The following is a 24,874-nucleotide window of genomic DNA, read 5'->3' on the forward strand; positions in this document are numbered from 1 at the left end:
CTGGATTCACTCCATTTGAGTTGGTCTATGGGAAGAAGGCCCAACTGTCTATTGAATTTGAGTACAACACCTTGAGGATGACATCTCAGTTAGACTTGGATCTCACTACAACACAATAGGAAAGGTTGATCCAAGTCAATGGTCTAGATGAATTCATAATACAAGCTCTCCTACGCACGTAGGTATTTCAAAGGAAGATTTGGCATGATAAACACATCATGGAAAGTAATTTTCAAGAAGGATATTGGGCCCTAATGTATGATTCCAAATTCAAGGATTTCAAGGGGAAGTTAATGACAAGATGGTTGGGTCCCTATCTGGTAGAGAAGTGTCATGAGAATGGGTCTGTCCAAATCAGAACAATTGATGAGGAAGGGATTCCCTTACTTGTCAATGGTCATAGGTTGAAGTTGTACAAGAAACCTTTGTCTAAGGAAGAATTTGTCAATTCAATCAGCAGAGGGTTGAATGTGATTAGGAGGCTCATAGCCCTCAGACCACCAAATTTCTATTAAAAAACACAAAAATAATAAGAGGGCCTATATGAAAACCTCCATGAGGCATTTGAGGCCAAATCCTGAATTGAAAACCTCTTTGAGGCAGCCCGGGAGCAAAAAAAGGAAAAATAAAAATAAAATATCCCCAAGTGAAAACCTCCTCTACAGTGCCTAGGGCAAGCATGTAGGTTCAAAACCTATGTAGAGGCAACCTACTTGTCTCAAAAAAAGAAAAGAAAAAAACAAACGATAAAAAGAGGAATACAAGGAAGGAGTTCTTACACCATTTCTGCTAACATTTTCCTTTTGCAGGACTACAAACAATGACAAAATCATGGTTACAGAGCAGAATATACAAGTGTATTCCTCCATTATTACACCTATACATTTCATTTCCATACTCTCCACTCACATACCAACCTCTCTCCATCATCTAATCAACAAAAGACTCCAATTTTTCCTCCTTGTTGTGATGCTACAGGAGGAACTTGTATTGCTAGAGGAGGTCTTGTAATGCTACAGGAGGAGCCTATAAGGCTATAGGAGGAGGATCCAATGGGAAAAAGAACAAGAAGGTTGTGTTGTCTTTAGGAAATTCTAAAGAGGGGTCCTCCAATGTCAACCCCATCACCCATCCACTCCATCTATCAAAACAAAAACGATTTGCTAAAAAATTCCACTCTGTCATGCATAAAAAAAAAAACATAAAAAATTATTGTTTTCTAATCTTCTATCACATACACCACTTCCTCGTGATCCTAATATTGTCCTCATGCCTTTCATCACTTTCCCTCAACCTGGCATGCAAAATGAGGACTTGAAGGGGGGATTAAATGAATACTACAGGAAGGAAACTCCTCCTGTAGCAGCCTGTATAGTCACAACAGAACTCCCTGAAATATTTTTTTGTTCACCCACAAAGAGCATCATGGAGCCATTTCTACAACAAAGAGGAGGCACATCATCCTTAGGAAGTAGGCCATATACTCCACCGGAAACAACTTGGACACAGGGAAGGCACCTGCACACACAAGAAGGTTATCAGTAAGAAGATCATTAAGTTATGAAGGCTTGAATAGAAACAGGCCAAGGAAATCAACTCCCTCAAGATCATGATGTTATGTAGTCTAGCTCCAGCATGCAAGCATCTCCAACAATTCAATCCACAGGTAGGCTGAGGTATGACAACCCTCACCTCTTCCCTATGCATAAAATGCTAAAATGTGTTAGTGGTCGAGAAAGGAGTTTTAATAGGCTGGAGGTAGCTAGTGAACTTTGCCACCCTTGGGTAATTAACTAAATTTCATATTAAGTCACACATGCAACGTGGAGATGTCAAATCAAATTGGGTGGTGCTTACGAGGGGTGAGGTGATAATAATGCAAAGAGGGGTAATGATTGCAAGGAGTGGGGAAAATGGTTCAAAAAAGGAAACTCGTGTATGTGCCATGTCACCAAAGTGCTCCAAGCCTTTACCGTAAAGGGAATGTTATGTACTGGGCTTGACTCCGTTCGCACCATCGCTCATTTAAAAAAAAACAGTTAGAGGAAGGTCGAGTTATTGCTATCAGACTGCCTAGGGTGCCACTGAGTTGTTTCAAACTATGTTTGCATGTGCCACATGAGGAATCTATAGGAGGGTTTAAATGGCTACAGGAGTGCCAAGAAGAGCTACAGGAGGTAATTTAAGGGTGAAAGAGAGCCACAATGATCTGAAATTGTCTTTAACCCTCATGCACATATAGAGTTCTTTTGAAAAGGAGTGAGTGGCTTCCTCCCTCCTTGATTTCCATACAATTACATGAGAAATTTTGCTTGCAGTTGGTAACCTGTAATATACAATTGAGTTGTAGGTCTTTTGGAAATTGTTGTGTGTAAAGGAGAGATAGGGGCAGAGAAAAAGAATTTGTTTTGATATAAATTCTAGCATCCTTCTCCCTCACTGATAAAAATGAGGTTTAACATTGTTTCTACCACTGATATTGCTCTGGATAAAATTGAATTTCACACCTAAGTAACACTAAGAAGGGACATTAGAAGAAATGGGGGGAGGAATTAGTAGAAGAGAACCCATATACACCAAGAGAATTCACCAATACCCTCTTGTAGTGAACATTTTTAGAAGGCACCGATGGTTGGGTTTCTTTGAACTGTTAAGAGGGTATGATGATGATATCACTCATGAATTTTCCATGGCATTGCATTCTGAGGAAGAAGATAGTGCCACCGCTATTGTCAAAGGATTAGACATCTCCTTAAGCCCTAAAACTATAAGCAAAGTGACCACCTTACCCTTGGGAACTCGATGGAGCAAAGAGGACAAAGTAGTGAGTGTCACAACTAAGAAAAACTTCTTTATTTTCAAAGAAAAACTTGTAGAATACAAGAATGGAGTGAGAAGCGAGAGCTTACCTTACCCCTAGGATGAGGTGGTTTATAACATACTCAAATATATATCTTGTGAAGGGAGATTGAGTGTGGTATATGCCTACCATTTCAGGCTGCTCCATGAGTTAAGATTCAAGGAAAAATTGCCTCTCCCTCAAAGACTTAGTGTTCCCCATTTCCTCTTGCAATCAATCATTGAAATGAGCCAAAAGGTGAGGGAAGGAAAGCATCAACACATAGCCCACCATGGCATCATCAAGTTAATTGTGATGGATGCTTTGAGCCACTTAAGGAACCTTGTCCTATGGACTGATTTTGTGGACATGGACAAGGAGGTCTTCATTGAAACCCAAGCCATCACACCTGGAGAAACACCAACCTCTAACACTGGAGGTAAGGGAGGAAAAATAGAGGAAGAAGAGGGAGGAAAGATAGAGGAAGAAGAGGCAGGAAAAACAGAGGAAGAAGAAGCATAGCTTAAGGAAGAAGAAGGATAGAAACAAGTAGAAGAAAAATAAATCCTTGAGAAGACTTCTAAGCCCCAAGGAAAAGAGAAGCAATGACATCAAACAAGTCTCTCTCCAGGGAATACAAAACAAGAAGTGGTTGTTGCATTGGCCACATTGAGCACACCTGTCAAGCCCAAAAGGAGGCAGGCAAGGAAAGGTTCCCTATATTTCAAAACAAGGAAGAGCACCAGGATCACGCAGGGGAAACCACAACCTCCTTCAAAGGTCCCTATCACTATTGAGGAGTCACCTAGTAAAAAGGAAGAAGTGGGGCCTAGTGAAGGAAAAATTGAGAATATTACCTCTCCTAAGGGCGATAACCCAACCACCTATGACAGATGAAAGAAGGCCCACCACCAAGGCAGTGACATTCAAGATACCTAAGGCACAAACTGCCGTTAAGCAAGCAGAAGAAGAAGACCTACATGATAAACAAGGGCCACTACAAGAGAAACAGGGGATGCTACAGGAGTAGAAAAATGAGCTACAAGAAGGAGTAGCCACCTCAAAAGTAGATGAAAAAGGCCTCCAAGAGCTTCAAGAGCCTGGTCCACATCCCAATCTATAATCCTAATACAAGTTTGTTGAAGGAGGTAGGATTATACCCCTTAAGTTCACCATCCCACTCTTCTTTGAATTAGAAAAGGAAAGAGGAAGGAGAAATAGATGGATGCAGATTGCCAAATCCAAAAATGTAGAAGATGTGGGCCTAATGGAGGAAAAGATCAATGAAATGGGCAAGGAATTAAGTGACATAAAATTAGGGAGTCAACCATAAGGGAGCAGTCACATGCAAAAATACAAGATTGAAAGAACAATTGCAAGAGAAGGAAACACAACTTGCCATTATGGCAAGCCTCTCTATGGAGGCCATACAATGCATGCAACCATCCAAATTCTATGCTATTTTCCTCAAGGAGCAGTGGTTGCAATTTCAAATTAAGATACTAGTACAGTATGGGTCTTTGCCTTTCCAATACTACATACAATTTATTGAGATTTGCAAAAAGGTAAGTATGGAGGAGAGGGCAAAACTAGTTGAGTTTTATATGCATAATTTGATCCTAATAGACCTAAATTTCTAGGAACCTAATTCAAGATTGGGAGACATGCAAATAATGGCACTAACATCTTGGTTAACGCACAAGGAGATAAGGGTTGAAGATGTAAAGAAGGTGATGGCAAAGGAAGAGAAGGAGCCTTCATACATCATAGTATAATTGGTAAGTACTACAATTGTCATCAACAATCACAGCCTCATCTCCTTTGATTTTGATTTAGCGCCTAAGTACATAGCAACCCAAGAGAAAGCCATTCAACATTTTGAGGACACTTTTAGGATGTTAGGAACAAAAAGTATACAAGCTTGTTAGAGAAGGTGGCATGCCTTACCCCACAGTCTGCAAATTAGAGAGTATCACTCTCCTGAAAGGCTAAGCAATGCCCTGGAAAGAACCCCATTGTACAAAAGAATCATGCAAATAATGAAAATCAAATGGATAGGACTCAACTCAGTCCACCTTTGTTGTTGGGCTTACAAGAAGAAATAAACCAAGTAGAGGAATAAAAGGTATGGACATAGGCAGATGCAAATATTGGTTTTTATCCACAAGTGGGCACACCATCTGAGGTGCATTGGGATGTCCAAGAGGCCACGAGGGACACGAATGAGCTTCATATGAATGACTAAGTTTCCCAGAGGATAAGCAACACCTTCAAGTTCGATTAATATGTATATTTTAAGGTTCATTCTGTTGTCCTCCAACCATTAGAATTGTCCTTTTCTCATTAATTCACATTTTTAGTCATCATATTCTTAACAAGAAGAGTAAAAGGTGTTTTCGTAGTATGTGGCCTAATGTGAATAAATTCTAGGAAAAAGAAGCATTTTCAAGGCATTTACTATATAGGGGCTTTATGGAGACAACCATGACAAAATCTAGGGAGGCTTGTCCACCTCCTTAACTCTTTAACTCAGCTTGAGAACACCAAATCCTCACTTACAAGCTCAAATTCACTGACAACAGAGTAACTCTGAGTGCAAGTGAAGCTCAAGGAGGACTAGATCCACAATTTTCGAGCTATTAGAGGGAACCACTCCTATTTTCAAGGGAGTTGCCATCAACTACCTTTTTGTTTAAATAAACCAACTGAAGGGCTCATTACAATTCAGATTTTTGATTCAGCTGGGAGTAGCTATTGAGCCCAGGGCTTGATCTTGTTATTTTTAACTTTCATGTGATGTATGAGACTATTATTTTATGTTAATGAGAAGTTTGTTATTGAGCTGCATCTGAGCTAGTTCTAGAGGGTTGAAACCCTTGGGTTTGGGCCAAACCTAGAGGCTTTAGTCCCTCTTCTGTATTTTTGTCTTGTTCTTGTTTCCAAGCATTTAATGTCTTTCTTTTGTTGCAGTAGATGTTAAGCTATACTAATTTATGATTGCAGGCTTCCTTATCACATCTCCTATGGAAAGAGTGATTGGAAGGATATACAATCACAATCCAAAACATTTGTTTATGATTTATTGGAAATAGATAGATGTTAGTTATTATTTTGCATGATTACTTTCTAAAACTTAGGAGTTAGTTTAGTGATTAGACTAGTGTTGTGAAATAGAATAGATGTTAAGCAAATTCAACTCATCTTTTCCATGATAATTTATCTCAATGTGTTATTGACCACTTGATGCATGCATTTGGCCAGTTGCAAGGTTGTGACTGATCTGTAGGGGCGGGCACATCTTTTCATCTCCACTTAGACTTCTCCATTTCCTCCCTTTACCCTTCACACTGCTCTCAAATTCTATTTCCACATTCATTCTATTTAGGCAATTAAGGACACCATGGGCATCCACCTTGGTGCAAGACAAACCTACGAAAGGTCCCGGGCTTGGCTAGGAGGCTTCCCCAACCTTCATTCACTCCCTCCTACCTTCATCAATCTTATCTTGCCCTCAAAACACCATCTCCACCCTCAAAAGGCTCTCGGAACCCCTCTTGTAGCAATACAGGGCCTCCTGTAGCAACACCTGTAATAGGCATGTAACACCCTTTTCCTCCACCTGTTTTGCTCCCCACTTCAACCTTACCTTGGTTAAGATGAATAATGACCCCAGACTTGTGATTTGATGATATAAAGAAGCTCTTAGGCCACTCCAACCTTCTCTTTTCCTCACTGCAAAACATAGTAGAATTAGTGTTTTTAATTCACAAGCATGTTACAAGTTAGATTTCCGATTGTCAAGCAAATGCAAAGCAGATCAATGAAACATGCAAGTAGGTGACTGTTTTAATGAAATGTGCAAAATAGAGTAGCTTCACTTTTGCAAGTAGACTAACCCTTTTTCTTTCATGTAATGTTAATTGGCATCTACAAGTTGAATGAATGAAATCTTCACTTTCATAGTTAAAATCAATTTCATCAAGAATTTTTACTATAGTTAAGTTGGAGGAATGGTCTTTGAACACCTTGATTTGATGTCATGATTGAGGGTGGCATGACTAGAACCTAACATACCGTGCATATAACATTGTCACCTCTAAGTTTGTACGAAACTTGGGTTGTTATTTTAAGTTGAGAAACCCTTGGGAGTTTCAACACTCTTGGTGCAATACCAGGGCTCACCAACTCTCTCTCTCTCTCTCTCCAATGTTTTTCTGTGCTACTATGCATAGGAAAGTTCTAGAGACTTCATTATTGTTGATAGGTGGCGACTAGGGTAGATCACCAACATAAACTATAATATGCTTGATCTAGTAGGAACATCAAATATTAACATATTAGATAACTAAGACTTGGGACTTGTCCTTGAGACCTGTTATATAAATTTACAATACTTAACTACTCGGGTATACCCATTAGGGCACCCCCATGCCCCCCATCCATAATCTCCCACACGATGTAATGGAGAAAATAAAGAATACCGAACATTATTTAAGATGTATACTATATCCATAATGTTTTTGGTTAAAGCAAGTGTTTATACATATAGTCCAAGATGCTGACTCAATATATTGTTGCCAATGTTGACATGCATTTGGCTAGTTCTATTTAGGAAAATACTTGATTCAAACCCCCCTATGTGAGACACACTAGTCTACATTATTGAATTTAATAGGGATTCCATCCATAAATGTGGAGAAATATTCACTAGCTTCCCCTTCGATGTTTTTGATGGAATCTCTCTCTCCCCTCCCTTTCTTGACATTCCTCGTAACTTCTTTTAAGAATCGAGAGATTCATATCTCAAAATCTTTAATTCCCAACTCATGTTAAACTTAAGAACCATGTCCACAAGATCTCCTATTGTTTATTAAACTTACAAAATTGACATGTCAATGAGGAGATTCATCAATGTTATTGACTTCGAGGTGGTTTTGATAGACATGGTAGCTAGGTTGCAATCTTATAACCATGATTTGATGAAGAGGTCAATTTAACCTCAAAACCACGATTTAGAAGCAAATAATTGTTCATCCACACAAAGGTCATCCATTCTTTAAACACCATTAATGATGGTATCAAACCTGATCTTTATAACATCTACACTGAGGAGATTCAACAATGTCATTTACAATGAGGTGGATTTGTTAGATATGGTAGTTAGGTTGTAATATTAAAACCACAATTTGATGAAGAAGTCAACTTAACCTTAAAACCACGGTTTATAAGCATATATTTGTTCATCCACACAAAGTTCATCTATTCTTTAAACACCATTAATAATGGTGTCAAATCTGATAAATTCGACGCCAAAGACATGATTTTATAGCTAATAATACCTCTTAATCATCAACAACTTGTATATATATGCAATATAAATTTTCCTCTAATTCTCCAACAAGTCTTGAAATTGTGTATATAAAGCTAAAACTCCCTAATTTATAAAATAATAAAATCACCTGTACACAATTAAAGTTTATGGATATATACAAACTCTACCCATAAAAATTTGAACTAAACACATATTATAAACACTACTATCTTAAATTTTTTTTTGAAGATTACACTAAAATATTTTTAATATTTTGTTACTTTGGCCGGTCAATTATTTGGAATTCTTATATTTAAATAGAAAATAAGTATAAAAAATAATACATAAATATAAATAAAAAAATAAACTACCCAATTAAACCAGAAACCACGCGGGAAGTAGAAAACCCGTTCACTGACAGTGAAGTCAAGTACACACGCGAGACACACTTCGCGTGGCGATGTGTGTTATACGAAGAAAACCCTCGTCGACCGATTGAAGACAATATAAAACTCTTTAAAAATTTACAGAGCGGCTTTACTGAAGAAATTACAAAACCCTTCTAAAACCTCCGAAGCCGTAACTCAATAGAGCTGCTCTTGAAAATATAGAGCGGCCTGACTGAAGAAACTACAAATCCCTTCTAAAACCACTGAAGACGTAAATTCAATAGGGCTGCTCTTGAAAACGGTCGTTCTCCGTTCTCCATTCTTCAGCATGGCGGCCGCAACGGAGCAGCTTAACTTCGAGACATTGCAGGACCTTGTTACACCGCACATCGATTCTTTTAACTACTTTGTAGGAAGGGGTTTGGAGTTGGCTGTTATGAACTTGAATTCCGTGGAGATTACGCAGCCCGGAAGCTCAACAAAACTGAGAAATATCCTTTGATATAACAATACGAATACATACAGTTTCATTTATTTGTTATTTGTCTTTCTTTTCTTGTAAGTGCTCTGTTAGCTTGACTCCGAGGTTTACTATGGCTAGAGCGGCCGACTATATTGCGTCCAGACAAGGAAACAACAGAGAGCGTTCACGATCAGCGTTTGCTTCCCTACGAGGTAATTTTGGAAGAGATTACGTGTACATTTATCAGAGTGTTTGGGTGCTTTGAAAATTGACAGTCGAGGATGTTATGAAGCATTTATAAGAAATTTCAGGTTATCTCGGGGAACTGTTTGTTCAGGTTGTGCTATAGTTAAGTGATCGTGGATATTAATCAAACTGGCGTTTGCGGATTCACGGTGTTTCCTGTTTTCGACTGCAGCATGTGAATTCATGTTTAGTTGAACTTATTTTTTTCTGAATAAATACATTGTAAAATTTCATTTTTGTTCATGGGAAAAAGTTTCTTATTTTTAGTTTATCTGTAGTTTGTGAAAATTCACTTTTGTCCTGGCAAAAAAAATATTATTTTTGGTTTTCATCTTTAATTGTTTGTATTAGTTCTCAGACTTTACTTATTTATTTTATTTATGTATGGGCCAGTGGGGCCTTTCTTCACTGGTGATGTGGACATATTGTTGAGCTATTCACCAGGCTTCCATTCTCACTGTGGCCTGCCTCGCCTGAATTGCATGTCAATTGGGATGAGGTGAGATACAAGCGCCGGGTTAATTTGGCAAAATATATGCTCCTCAGATCTGGTACCAAAGCCAAAATAAGTCTGTGTTATGCAGCACACCCTATGATCTTAAGGCATGTTTCTGGAAGCAACTACTAAAAAAATTGATTTTTTGAGTTTCCTACTGTATATATTCATGTTGCATTGTTCCATAGTTTGCCTACTGTCCAGTCTCTTAGCATTCAGCGTTTTGCAATAGCTGAGTGTTTAACTGAGTGCTATAACTGACTGAATTTCAACACAGAGTATTGGATGGCCCAACTTCAATAACATTTAATGCAAATACAAAAGCTTTGCCAATTCAAAAACCTTTATTTTGTGGTAAGAAGATTTTATTTGTATAATTTCGGAGGGTTGCAGGTACACCATAGAGATTTATACATCACCAAACTGAAAACCATGGCTTATACAAAATACTTTTCCTAACCAGATTGACACTTTTGTACACACCTAACTTCAAAACCAAAATAGGGTATACACAGCAATGTTATCGGAACTGAGGCGGTGATCAAACCGAAAAACCATGTGGACCGAGAACTGGTCGGGGCCGGATTGGAACTGGTAAAAACGGGACCAAAAAACTGGTTGACCAAAAGCACATAAAATATTCAAATTTTAAAGAAAAAACATATATATAGTATATACATGTGCATCCATATGAATCCAAACCATTTATACACAAATAAACAAAAGTTCTTATCTATGTAGCATGTAAGGGTGCACATAACCAAAATAACATTGAGTGCGATACATCCCTGAACTGAAAATACATCAACAAATAGGCTCTAGTTGACTTCTAGCATAAAGAAAAAATCATGCTATAACAAATACCTACATATAATTAAAATCATTGCGTATATTGAGATCTTCGTCATCTATATAACCCTCTAAGCATTAAAATAAGATAGAAAAAAAGTAGCATGTCAAGTCAAGATTTTGTTTGAGTGATAGGTAAATTTTTAGTAGAGTCATGATAGAGGAGTTCGATAACCAATGCCACTAACATCAAAGTACATAGAGGGATTGGTGCTCTTTATTAAATACTAGTTCCTTACTCTCGTACATTATAAAATCCAATGGAAACGTTGCAATCTCCACAATCCTAAAATCCTGAAAAATTGTCAAGTCTGCTGGATTTTGAGTGAAATCCAAAATTCTACTTTCGCCATATGAAATTCAATGAGGTTGGAATGACTCTCAAACATCCTGAGTCATTTCATTGTAATGTTAAAAATTTAAGTAAAATGATGGAAATCATGTTAGGAAGGCCCTTACTTATAAAAGAAATGGCCATTAGTTGAGGGACTATGGCATGCCTAAACACAAGGCCATTTAGCATAAATGGTAGGTCAGACTAGAGATCACCCCAAGAAGGAACAAGCATGTATGAACACTTCGTATTTTCCCTCATTTCTTTCATTTTCATTATTTTGCACTAATAACTCTACATAGATCTACATAGTACATTTTTAGTCTATACTAAGGGGCATGGGCATCAAGGAGTGTAAAGGGGCTTGGAAAAGAAGGGTGGCACTACCCTCTATTTCTTAATTTTTTGGCATGGTGCCAATGTTTTGTTTAAAAGTGGGTTGCTACTTTGTACCTGGTTGAAGGAATTATTGTTAAATTTTTGTTTATACACGTATTGATGTTAGCAAAGGCAAACTATGTATCAATGTTATTAGAACCGGACCGGAACCGGTGGAACTGACCGGTCCAATCGTTTTTGGCCCAAAACTTGCTCGAACCGGAATAGGTTAGTTCGGTACTGAATTGGCCAGTTCTGTAAAAGAATTGGCTTGTTTGGTACCAAACCGGCCTATTCCACCGAATCGACGGGTTTGAGACCGATTTTGTGCAGTTTTTACCTTCCTGTGTCAGCATAAAACTTTGCCTATTTTTTAATTTTTTGATTTTTTGATTTGGTTGGTTCACTTCTAATTCTCCCATAGGCCAATCTAATATTCAAGCCTACGTTCCTGTTAATTTTAGCTTAACATATTTTTTGCTTAGATCAATTAATTCAATGTTCCGTCTAGCCCAATCTTAATCACCTTTACTTTCATTAGCAATCACATGAACCGTTAACTCATTGATAGTAACTGAAGAAAGAACATGAATAACATATTTAGAAGACAAGCCAAGACAAGAGAACACAGGAATTGGCTCAAGCTGAGGAAAAACCCCAAGATGGGGAAATCCTTGATCAAATGTTCTTATTATTAATATGAAATGTGCAACAAAGAGAGAGAGAGTACAATAATATAGGATAAGTTTGACTTGCGAAATCACTAATCGAGGCAAGCTTAAAAATCTGTAATTCTGACTGATGTAGGTGCTTCCTGAAAGGGCTCCTAATAGTCATTGTCAAACTTTCCAAACTGATCCTTTGGAAACAACTGTGACTCTTTACGCAAGGCATTATACCTTAAATTTCCTGTGATCTAGATGAGCTTCTTTAATGGTGACCTGGTTAGGGCTAAGTGTCAGCGCTTCAGCCCTCTTCCTCTGCTCCAAGACACTTATGATAACTACGACTAACTTCCAATCAAGGTCTACATTATGTACAGGGCTAACACCAGCCCTACTTCTGTCCCGCGGTTCCTCCACAACTGAAGAATGGAGCTCGGTCCACAAGTTACCTATAGGCCAGTGATTCTTGATTCAGAGATCTGCCCACACAATATTCTTCAATTATTGCCCAGGATTACCCTAGGGCCCCGCGACCTACTCAACAGAAGATAACGGTTCACAATAAGGCCCGCGACCCGAATGAGGAGGTCTCCTTGTAGCTGCGGCTTACTCAAGGTTACTTGGGAGTGGGAGTGAAAACGAGAGCGGGAGCGACATTTTTAGAAGCTCCCAGTTTGGGAGCGAATCTTGAAGCATGATCTGCCCACACAATATTCTTCAATTATTGCCCAGGATTACCCTAGGGCCCCGCGACCTACTCAACAGAAGATAACGGTTCACAATAAGGCCCGCGACCCAAATGAGGAGGTCTCCTTGTAGCTGCGGCTTACTCAAGGTTACTTGGGAGTGGGAGTGAAAACGAGAGCGGGAGCGACATTTTTAGAAGCTCCCAGTTTGGGAGCGAATCTTGAAGCGTTATATATATTATATTATATTATATTATATTTTTTTATATTTTGATGCATATATGTCGACAAAAACATGTAGAATGATGAGTTAGATATAAAAAACATAAAAAACATAGATTGAACAATATAACAACAATCATCTAGAAGTTATAATCTTCATCAACCACGTCCACAAGGTAGTAACATACAACATATTGAGTCTCATGAATCATGATTCATCAATCTTAAAGTTTCAAGCTTTCAAAATTCAATATATAACATTTATCATTATTGATCACTAAAGTTGTACTTGTAAGCTAAGTGTAACCATTACAACAAATAATATCTAACATGAAATGAAATGTTATAAAATGAAATGAAATGAAACAACTTTCAACTTTCACGAAGCATCATATTCATAATTCATTACCAATGAGTTATAATTGCCAACTTCAAACTTCAAACTTAAATTGTCATATATTGTTTACAAAAAATATCATAATAAATATGAAAGAGTCAACAATTATACAAACTACTAGAAACTAGAAAAGACAATTAAATCTATTATCTATTGCTAATGCTTGGGTCTCTTGTCACCGCGAGAAATGTCTAATTTTTGAGTCTTGTTGGAAAATCAAGATCTTTGTCATTAATATGACCCTCATTAACATAAGATAGAAAAAACATAGCATGTCTAGTCAAGATTTTGTTCGAGTGATGGTTACATTTTTAGCAGGGTCATGATAGAAGAGTTCGACAACCAATGTCACTAACATCAAGGTACATAGATGGATTGGTGCTCTTCATTAAATATGAGTTCTTCATACCCTAATACATGACAAAATCCAATGGAAACATTGCAATGCCCCCAATCTTGAAACCCTGAAAAATTGATAAGTTTGCTAGATTTTGAATGAGATTTAAGATTCTACTTTCTACATATGAAATCCAATGAGGTCGGAACCACTCTCAAACATTCTAAGTCATCTCATGGTAATGTTAAAAATTTAAGTAAAATGGTGAAAATGAAGATTAAGGAGAATGTCCCTTTCCCTTTAAGAATTTAACATTACCATGAATCGTGTATCAATACTAGGGGCATAGGCTTGATAATTAGGCTGTCCCACAAGAAAATTATTTATTTCTTTGAAAAATTGCACTTGGAATGTTACTACAAAAAAAAAATTGCAAAAAAGGCTAGCCGGATTTGCTCCCATGTGGGAGCGCGATTCAGGAGCGGGTTCAGGGGGGGGGGAGCTGCTCCCCTGCAACCTTGGGCTTACTCAAAAGAGTCGCGGCCTGCTTAAAGGAGAATTTTCACACCATAAAATGCACCAGCCCATCAACTATGCCTGCGGTCAGCCTTAGAGGAAACTCGGACCTGAAACTAGAGAGAGATATGTTCATATTCTTCCACGCCTTGCCCCAATCTACTTCACTGTCACAGAGATATGTTATCACAAGGGCGAGTGCACAAGGATGTGTTCAAATGAAGTTGGAGTTTGCCTATATATATACACATAAACATGATGATTTGTCCTTATGGAGGGAAGCCGAGCTTGATACTTGTGGAGGCAAATTCAAATTTCGAATTTTCAATTTTTCTTGCCTTGATAAGGTCACGCCTTAAGGATTTCTTTTAAATAAATAAATATCCAAATTTGGTGATCTTTAGGTTGATTTTGATCATCTCGAAAAGAGGAATTTAATGCAATGATTATCTTCGTCAGATGAGTTGTCCCAAGGTGGAATTTGGCCCTAGTTGCCAATTTTAACAGTTCCTTAGCCTAATATTCAAGCCTATGGTTCTGTTATTGCTATGCAATTCATAGTAATGTTAAATTCTTAAAGTAAAAGGATGGAAATGAAAAATTAAGGAGAATGTCACTTTTACTTTAAAAATTTAACATTGCCATGAATTGCATAGCAATAATAGGACCATAGGCTTGAACATTAGGCTGGCCTAGGAGAGACTTAGAAGTGGGTCAAACAAATGAAAAAAAATAGGCAAATTTTTACGCTGGCCCGGGGACGTACAAACCGCACGGAACCGGTCCCGAATCGGCTGGTTCAGTGGAATAGGCCGGTTTGGTACTGAATTGGCCAGTTCGGCTTGGACCAGTTCTGGGCCAAAAACGGCCTGACCAGCCAGTTCCATCGGTACCAATTCGGTTCTGATAACATTGATACACAGTTTGCCTTTGCTAACATCAATACATGTATAAACCAAAATTAACAATACTTCCTTCGACAAGGTACAGAGTAGAGACCCACTTTTAAACAGAACACTGATACCATGCCAAAAAATTAAGAAATAGAGGGTAGTGCCACCTTTCTTCTCCAAGCCCCTTTACACTCTTTGATGCCCATGCCCCTTAGTATAAAATAAAAATGTAGATCTGTGCAGAGTTATTAGTGCAGATTGCAGAATAATGAAAATGAAAGAAATGAGGGAAACTACGAAGTGTTCATAAATGCCTGCTCCTTCTTGGGGTGATCTCTAGTCTGACCTACCATTTATGCTAAATGGGCTTGTGTTTAGGCATGCCATGGCCCCTCAACTGATGGCCATTTCTTTTAGAAGCGAGGGCCTTCCTAACATGATTAGATGTTTAATTTCCTCTCTTTCATCAAAACTTGGATTCGTGATTCTATAACATCAGGAGTACGTGCATGAATTACTTTCTCTTTTTTTGCATTAAGTAATTGGCTATGGCAGTAGCATCGTTCTGGTAGATACATTTGATGTTACAGTTGCATGAGCATCCGATAGACATATTCGCATCTGATAGAGTTAATGTATGCTTGATTGCCAAAACTCTTACTCTTATTGGATAATCTACATCTGAGAGAACTCAGAACCTCATCTACACGAAGTACTTCCCATATTGTTGGAATCTGTCATGAGTTAAGGAAGACAGTCATGAACATAGCTTTCCTAAATTATATCTGTAAACAGAAATTGGTGACTATATAGTGATTGGTGGGTGTGATAGATTATCCCAGTGATAGGCTCCTAAGTAGGACTTTTTTGTCTCTTGGTTAGAGATCGTGATTGTGTATGCCTTACTATCTTGGTGTAATAGATACACAAATGGTTCTTTCTTGTCCTATTTATTATTCACGGCCCTTTATGGAGACTAGTATATTTTCTTTCTTTTTCTCTATAATTCGAAGAGTTCTTGTAGGCTACAAAACACAAGTTATATGGGAGTGTTGGTAGAAAGTGAACTAAATATGTTTGGCAGAAGCCTTCAAAGAAACATAGAATCAGGCAAGCTTCATCTTTCCCACCCAATAGAATGAAAAATGCTAAGTGGGTTTCATCTTTCTCTTTTTCTTTGCCATTTTATGACTTATGCTGTGTACAAAATTGGAATCTTTAAAAATATTTTGTATTGTACACGTTGGTGATGCTTTTTGGTACTTTTGATTCAGATATTAGGAATGTTATGTTGAAGTAAGGGTCTACACTATTTCTTGTGAATTAATATCTCGTGATATCTTATTTTCTACACCGAGTTAGAGTGACATTTAGCTTATCTGGATACAGTGCAGGCAGGCTGGTACTACATATAAAGGTAGATTTTATATGGATGTTTGTTTCCAATGGGGTGATCAAATGAATGTGATAAGAGAACAATATTTTTTTGGGCGCCTTCCAATAATGGTAAAGGTTAGTACTTTGTTGTGGGACACCATTCAAATTTTCCAAATGTAATTTGGACCAATTACTTATAATACCAAATGTGTTTTAGAAGTAAAGTGCTAAATGACCAATCTACCATTATCTCATCTAAAGTTTCATTTAACATGATGAGTTGAATCAAGCACGTTTCTTAGGTGCACAACTATTAGTTTGGCTAGTATAACATGCCTAATTTTTATGAGTTATTTATCATTACTTGATTTAAGAAAATGACATAAATTTAAATGAATCATTTGTGTTTGGTTGCAGTCAAATCTTTGTCATTTGAAAGATGCTAAGCCACACCAATTAGTAGGTTTGAAGGAGGAAGCAAGTGAAATGGGCGGGTTAGTTGCCAAACTTTTTTACACTGTAAACTCTACTTTAGATGTTATTTAGTTACTTCTTTGAGTAGATATTAATTATTGCCTTTTTTAGCTTCCAATTTTGTATTGCGCAAAGCAAACAAGAGAGAGAGAGATAGATTGTGATCTAATGATATTACTTGAAGTTATGAGAGTTGTTGCACAAACTTAGTTCAAGGAGGGAGACATACATTACATGTATGTTACATAACTCTCAACAGCTAATTAATAACACGTCTCAATGAATTATTACATCATCATAACTTAAATTCATAACATTTAATCGTTACATCATGACATTTTTATAACATAGAGTGAACTAACTTAGTCCCTATGATGTGTGACTATTATAACATACTTATTTCAACAACCCCCCTTTATGTTCGCATGAAACGTGGTTGCATAACCCCAAAGAAAACACTTATTTGGACCAGGTAAGTTGTAAAAAGTGTTTGCAGTCCACTTCGGTGTAGTGCCATCAATCAACAATTTGAAGTGATTAGCATGACTTGTAACAGGTATGGATGATGTGGACCAACTCACTCCGCTAACCACCTGTTTTACCATTGACTCAACAATTGGATGAGCGTCAATGTTGGGTGGAAAATTCAGTCCCTATCCAACTTTCTCACCAGCGATGGAGAATGATAGACAGGGGATGTTAGAGAACACACATTAGACTCCCTACAACCCACAATCACACATTTGATTAACAACTGACCCTTCTCCCCTTGTGATTACATGACCTGGGCAGAACACATTAAAGCCATCTTGGCAAGATTGGAACAAATTGAATCTGAAAACAACTTGATGTTAGAGATTAACTATCTTACAAACAGAGTACTAGAAGTGGAATTTGAAAACCACTCCTTGGAACAATTGGTGACAAAAATGAATACTTGGGAAAACATTAATCTCCAAGGACCAAGAAGAAAGGAAGAGCAAAGGTCTAGAAGGCAAGAAGAAGGAAGAAAATTGGTTTTTGGGTTCTATCTCTCGCTCACACATGTGCAATCTAGGGTTTCTCCAGCTTCCAGGAAGGCCGAAACTACAGGTCCAAATTGCAGGGGATTGAGTTGCAGTCTCAAGTTGCTGGAAGGAAGAATACTCTGTCTTGACCTCTTTGACCTTGGGAAAATCTGTCTTGATTAAAGGAGGATCCTTTGAAGAATTGGCTCGTGCCAGCATTAGGGTTTCCGCAGCAGCTACTCGGTTGAAGTTGCAGGGTCGAAGTTGCAGTTAGAAGCTGGTTGATGCAGGATTGAGCCTTGTTGGTCTGGTCCTATTGGAAGGTTTTCTTGAAGGGATGACTTGGTACTTGGAGGAGGACTTGGTCTAGGGTTTGGGTCTTGGTTGTCTCATTTGAAGCAGCTTCTATAAGAGGAGAAGAGTTTTTCTGGGTTTTCCCCATGGAGGGGTTTTGCCCTGGCTTGGAGCCTAATTTCTGTATCCATTGTCTTTATTGTTTTGCTCTTGATAATTGTTTGATTAAGAAGATCTAATTAAAAAACATAAGAAGATAAACAAGTTCACAAGTAATTATCAAGGATAAGTAAAATTGGAATTAATAGCTGCCATACTGCATTTTTCCAACACAAATTGATGTGAAGCCAGCTATGAAGAACAAATATTGCTTGTTACTTAATCAAAAGCCACTTGGAGGCCCAAGAGGAATTCAAAATTACACAAAGCAAATTTTGTGCCTACTTGTGCTTATACAAACACCGAATAGTGTTTATGATTGACATTGGGCAAAGGCTTCTTGCTTGAAGCACATGCATTTTTATTTCAATCAAAACACAGATAATATGAGACACCATGTAGTTCTCTAGTCAATTGTTGCCTATATTGTTTATATGCATTTGAAAACATTGCTGGTCCTTTTCCGTTATGCATGTTCTTTTTGTCAATGTCACAAGAATAAAGTTTGTTATTTAACATGAAAGTTGCCTTTGTTGTTTAACATAAAGTGCCTCAATAAAAAAGATGGTAGTTTTTGATGTCTTTTACATGTTCTTACAGGTACTTTATCTGTAATGGATACGAAAGACTTATCCGATTATTGATCATGCCAAAACGGAATCATGTTAGTCACTTGATCCCTTTGGTGCCCCAGAAAATTTTATCTTTGTTAAATGTGTGCATAGATTGACATTTACTAAACTTTCTGAGTCTAGTCTCCAAAATATGATAGATCAGGAAATGTGTTTGTTGTTCTGTTGCAGGGAAATCTAAAATATAGTTAGCAGGCTTAAATGACAGACACTCTGTCAAGCTTAATTATATTGCTTGTTTACTTTTATCTGATTTGCCCATTGTATTTGTTTGCAGCCAATCAGTGTGCAGAGAAGTACATATCGAAATCGAGGTCCTGGATATACTGATAAAGCTGTAGTCACAAGGTACAGTGCTTTGCTTCAGTATTATTATCTATTTTGTTGAAATACATTTAACAAATTATATTAGTTAAACATTATGTACCTTAGGCATATTAGAGTAATATCTGCATGACAGTAAAGGGTAATGCCATAAGGTCGCATAGGGGCAATTAATACAAAATCCCCTTGGGTTGCTAAAGAGCCAGAAACCAAAATGGAGTGTCTAATTCTAAACTCCAGGAATAATTTTCTACAACTTCCCTCTGATATTCATTTCTCCACTTGGTCAAATCGTGCATCCTAGCCTACCTCCCGTTACTATATTTTGTGTCCCCTCCCCCTGTAACTTATCCACTAGCCTTATTAGAAGGATCATCTAGAAATTTTGCACTAGCAAAGATGCAGGCTTAGAGGGCTGCCTATCTAAATTTCCAAAGTATGACATGGAAACATTTGTGCACCCCATTACTACTTTCTCTAATGATACCATTTGCACTGGCTTTTTCATATCAAAGTCCCAACACCTTATCCAACCTACCCAAAAATCTGGGGATGTCTCTAAGCCCCTTTCGCCCTTAGCCATCTGACTCAGGAGATTTTGACATCATTAGCCTCAGCCTCTGATCTCTCTCTCTCTCTCACAGTCTCTCTCTTGAGAGGGTCTTGAGTTGCCCAAACTCACTTGGTATTTTGTAGCACCTGTACCTTGGTATTTTGTCAAGCTCTACCTTTGTCATGGTTTTATACATTTATAGATATGTTCTGATGTTATACCGATGTAGGTTATTTTTCTTTATATTATTTTCAACATTTCTAGCAGTCGTGCTGCTCCCACATTGTATTCATATTGGTTGTACTCTTCAGTTCCATTGACCTAATTTTGGGGTAATTTGTTAGACATTAATATAATTATCTCATCTTATCTTATCTAAGCAGAGTAACTATAGGACAATCATGATTTTCCACAGCCATGCCAAATTTTATGCTACAACTATTGATCCGTACCTTTTTGATTGGCTCAAGGGAACATGCCTTAGGCCTAGAGGACAAGTTTGTTTCAAGAAAGGCTATCAAAGTATAGGTTGTTAAATCTCCTAATACCAGCCTAGATTATTTTCTCGCATCAATTATTTATTCCCCAAAATTTATTTTATTACCCAAATAATTTCTTAATTGATGAAAAATAAAATCACTGGTATTTTAACTTCTAGAAATTCATATGCAGCGGAAATATAATCAGAGAGAGATCAATCACACATTACAAAAATAAATAGCCACAACAATTCTCCTTCATTAATTAATCTCAGGAAAATTAGGGTTTCTAACTTTCTACCCATAGAAATTACAAGGAAATATGCATTTGACAGGAACTTGTAACTCTGTCCCACTAGAAGAATTCGGTCCTAGGAATTTCGCCTATTGGAAATTAGCCCTGAAGAAATTTGGCCCACCTCTCACCAACAACTCAACCTTGTGTCTTCCTGTCAAATGACCTCTGCACCTCAGGAAATTCGACCCTAGCAAATCAGCCTCTCCAACAATTTGACCTCCTTCTCACTTCAACAATTCGGCCTTGCAATCTCCAACAATTTGGCCTCCAGGAAATGCTCTCGAATCAACCTGCAATCTTCCTCTTTCTCCTCAGTCTTCATCCTCTAGGATATTATTGAGTGTAGGCAAGGATGCTCGAATGTCTATTGTTACTTTCTTGACTCAAAAGCCTTTCACATGACATCCAACCTTGTCTTTTTGAGAGGCTTTGAGATCTAGCTGTTCATGATATCATTATGATAACTGTTAGGCTAGGAGTAACTCCACAAATGTGATTGTGTATTTGCATTAAGAGATCATTGATAAATGCACTGAAGGGAGACTATTGGAATTCAAATTCCAGTGTCTCTTCACCTTCCTTATTTTTTTATTTATAATATTTACATAATTTTCCTAATCCCAGAGATTGGGTGCCAACATTTCCCCCCTTAATCTGAAGGGATGTTGGTGAGTCCAGGCAACATTCTGAATCTTTCAAACTTTTCTCTTCCAAGCGCTTTGGTGAAGATGTATGCAATTTGCTCATTTGTGGAACAATGTCATAGGTGGACTGTCTTGGCCTCAACATGATGTCAAATAAGATGATACTTTGTATTGATGTGCTTGGTTCGATCATGGAACTTTGGGTTCTTGGCCAACTTTAGTGCAGAAGCGTTATCAATCAAAGAGGAGTCGAATGCACTTGCTTCTCTTGCAAATCTTCCAGAATTTTCGTGAGCCGCACAATTTCCTTTGTTGCTTCAGTTGCTGCCACATATTTTGCCTCAATTGTGGAATCTGCTAGAACTGATTGTTTGCGTGACCTCCAGGAGACAGCTCCTAGTCCAAGGCTCATAAAATAACCTGAAGTAGATGCCCCAGTTTCTTTATCTCCATCGAAATCTGAATCAGACTATCTAATCAAGTTGAAGTCACCCACCTGTGTGTACTTGAGTCCAAAGTCTTGAGTTCCCTTCAAGTACTCTAGAACTCTTTGCAACAAACCAATGACCCTCACAAGGCTTTTGCATAAACCTAAAGAGGATTCTAACAACAAATGAAATGTTTGGTCTGTAGTAGTTAGGTAGTTGAGACTTCCTACGAGCTGTCTGTACTATGTTGCATCCTCGAATTCTTTTCTTTCAGTGGATGTGAGCTTTATGTTCTGTTTCATTTGAGTAGTCAAAGGATTGCACTTAGCCATGCCAAACCTGTTCAACAGATCTCCGATGTACTTCTTGTTGAAGTTTCTAAGTTTACTTAGTTAGAAACCCTCCATGCACTTTATCTGATTTATTCCTACCTATTTGTTATTTTTCTTAACAAGTTATTTACAATGTAAATACTGAAAAGAAACACTAGTGCATGCTCAACATATTACTAATCAACAACTAAAAGAAACATAAACAAACACACCATATGACACCATTATTTTTGGACTAATGTCCTCGGAAAAACCCAGTGTGGGAAAACCGGTGTAGCTATCTGAGGGTTTTCTTATTAAGCAATATCAAAGTATAATTTGGGTGCCGAAACTGGCCTACCCAACAGAGAATTTCCTTGGCAGTAATACCTCTCCGTTTTTGAAAAATCGATTGGTTGAAACCTTGGATAATCTTTCAAGCAGCTACTCAGCACCAATTTGCCCTAGAAACCCCAACGTCTGCCCAATCTGGATTGCGTTAGCCTCTCCTAGCCCAGAACTGACCTTGCGTCAGCCTATCTTGGCCTGCGTCACCCTCAGGAGGTCCTACATCAGCTCTTTGACCCTCTGTGTTTGCTACGCTGGCCTCTCTGGTGCTCTGCGCAGCACTTAGCTGCCTCTGCGTGGCCCTGCGTGAGCACTGGCTGCTCCTGCATCACTCTCTCTGGCTGCTCTGGTGCTCTCTCGGCACTATCTCTACCTCTCCGTCTCTCTGTACTCAAATGCCCCTCAACTGCTCTCCAATCACTGATTCTATCTCTCTTAGCAAACCCCGTTCTAGAGAATAGAATGACTGATCACTCAGGTGTGTTCTCCAAGTGACCCTCAAGCCTCCTCTTATACTTTTCCTGTTGACATCTCAACGGCCGAGATTAAGTTCCTAATCAACAGTTAAGATTAGATCTGGCTTGATCGATGTCTTTTGGACCATTCTAACATAGATTCATATTAATAGACTATTTTCCCTAAGTTTAGACTGAGGGACTCCATTAAAAATATTAATTATTTTAATATCTCCCGATCTGTTTAGAATCTGCCCAAACCTTTTCTGGGTATTGGAGATATCATGTGCCCCAACTTCTCCACCAAATTTCGTGGTTAGAGCACATTCGATGCTACCCCAAATCAACACTCCCTCTTAGCGAGGACTATGCTCTAGCAATACTCCTCACTGAGTATTGCTCTAATTATCCAACATCGTACCTGTGTTGATGCTAGGCCTTCCTGCCCGAAATCCTCTGCACTGCTGCATCCTGTACTGCTGCCCATGGTTCTGCCACTGCCACTGCTGCATCTGTACGACAACTCCCTCTGCATCCGTGTTGCTGTTGGTCCTTTTCTCCCAGCACTGCACCTCCTCTCATCATGTTGCCCACTGCTGTACTGCAACTCAGTTACTGAGAAGTAAGTAACTGATCTCCCAATCTGACATCCCTGTTGGGCTAGAGACACCCACTGATGCTGAAGCTCCCTCTGCCGTTGACAAGTGCTCCCTCTTTGACCTCTGTGTTGCTGCAACAACTCCCTGCAGCTCGCACCGTTGCACACCTCGTTGTGCCGTCTTGCACTGGTGCAACACTCATGTGCTTCTCGCACTGCTGCAGCCTGCTAGCCTTGCGTTGTCTCGGGACTCCTGTACTGTAGCTCTCTCTGCCGCTCCATCCGCATCTGTCTCTACCTACATCAGCTAGTCCTGCTACTCCTCATCGGGGCTCCCGTAGCAAGGTCTAATCCAACAGGTTGGGTACCTCGAGGATCCTGCTCCTCATCGCCTGTAGTCCGCCTGACTACAACTCGATGTCTCCCCACTTCTGCTCAAGTGGTGCGTGTGTACTCATGGCACAATCATCGTCTATCAAAACTTCCTTCTTTGACCGTGCTGGCGCTGCCTTAGTCTCGGAAGACTCTCCCTTACTCTTCTTCCTTCGACACTGGGTCGCATAATGACCTAGCTCCCCATAGTGGAAGCACTTAATCTTGGAGAGATCTTTTTTCTTCCGCTTCTCCTGCTTTCCCTTAGATGCTAGGGCAACATCTTCCTCCTCCTGTTTGACTTTGATCCCCTTGCTGCTGCCACTCGTCTTCGACTGCCATCTGATCTCTTCCTGGCGAAGAGTTGCCCACATCTCGTCCCAAGGTGGAAGTGTCCGTCTGCCCAGTATACTCTAGACAAATACTTCCCAGTCTTTTGAGACAAAATTCAGGGCTGTCCTCACCATTAGCTCTTGATCCGGTGTCGCCCCTATAGCAGTCAACTGGTCTCGGATCTCATTTAGTCCTCCGAGGAAGGTGTCAATCGATTGTCCCTTTTTCATCTAATTGACCTCATCTGATTATCAAGCAACATTCTTCTCTGCACAGAAGTATGCTGGTACAGCTTCTTGAGAGCCTCCCACATCTCAAATACTGTTTCCTTCTCGGCTATGTGTGGTACTACATGATCCTTGACCTCGTCAAGGATAATGCTCTTGTCCCTTGCCATTGCCTCCTCATACCTGTCATTATCACTGGGGTCGACTGGGATAGCTATTATCTTCAAGGCGAAGTTCTTGACACAATTCCTGTCAAGTACGGATAAGATTCTGGCCTTCCAGACTGCGAAGTTCGATGCTTCGTCCAATCTATCCTGGTCTCGTACTCTGTGTAGTGCCATGATGCTCCTCTACTCCCCTCCTGGAAGTTCTCTGTTCAACTCCTTTGAGTCTCTACTTCCTGTCTGGAAATTCTCTTCTAGACTCCCTCTAAGTCTTGATTTTCCTTCGGGAAATCCTTCTGCCGCTTGTCGAGATGCCCCTTACTCTAATCGTCTTGTGCAACCGCACCACTGATTCGGGTTCCTCGGCTAGAAACCC

General features: G+C 38.9%; 1 protein-coding gene across 1 annotated transcript in view; it reads left to right on the plus strand.

Moving 5' to 3' along the window:
* Positions 1-8,585: 8,585 nt before the first annotated feature.
* NRPA2 (nuclear RNA polymerase A2) overlaps positions 8,586-24,874 on the plus strand; it is a 345,762-nt gene continuing 329,473 nt past the window's right edge. The window contains exons 1-6 of the mRNA XM_089405878.1: positions 8,586-9,030; positions 9,132-9,214; positions 16,411-16,533; positions 16,816-16,892; positions 18,933-18,996; positions 19,242-19,312. Coding sequence (XP_089262004.1) covers positions 8,868-9,030; positions 9,132-9,214; positions 16,411-16,533; positions 16,816-16,892; positions 18,933-18,996; positions 19,242-19,312 — 581 coding nt within the window. The 5' untranslated portion in view covers positions 8,586-8,867. The remainder of the gene's footprint in view (positions 9,031-9,131; positions 9,215-16,410; positions 16,534-16,815; positions 16,893-18,932; positions 18,997-19,241; positions 19,313-24,874) is intronic.

Source organism: Pinus tabuliformis, chromosome 2_2, assembly GCF_031772625.1.
Source record: "Pinus tabuliformis cultivar Carrire ecotype Pingquan chromosome 2_2, CPIR1, whole genome shotgun sequence".
Taxonomy (NCBI): Eukaryota; Viridiplantae; Streptophyta; class Pinopsida; order Pinales; family Pinaceae; genus Pinus; species Pinus tabuliformis.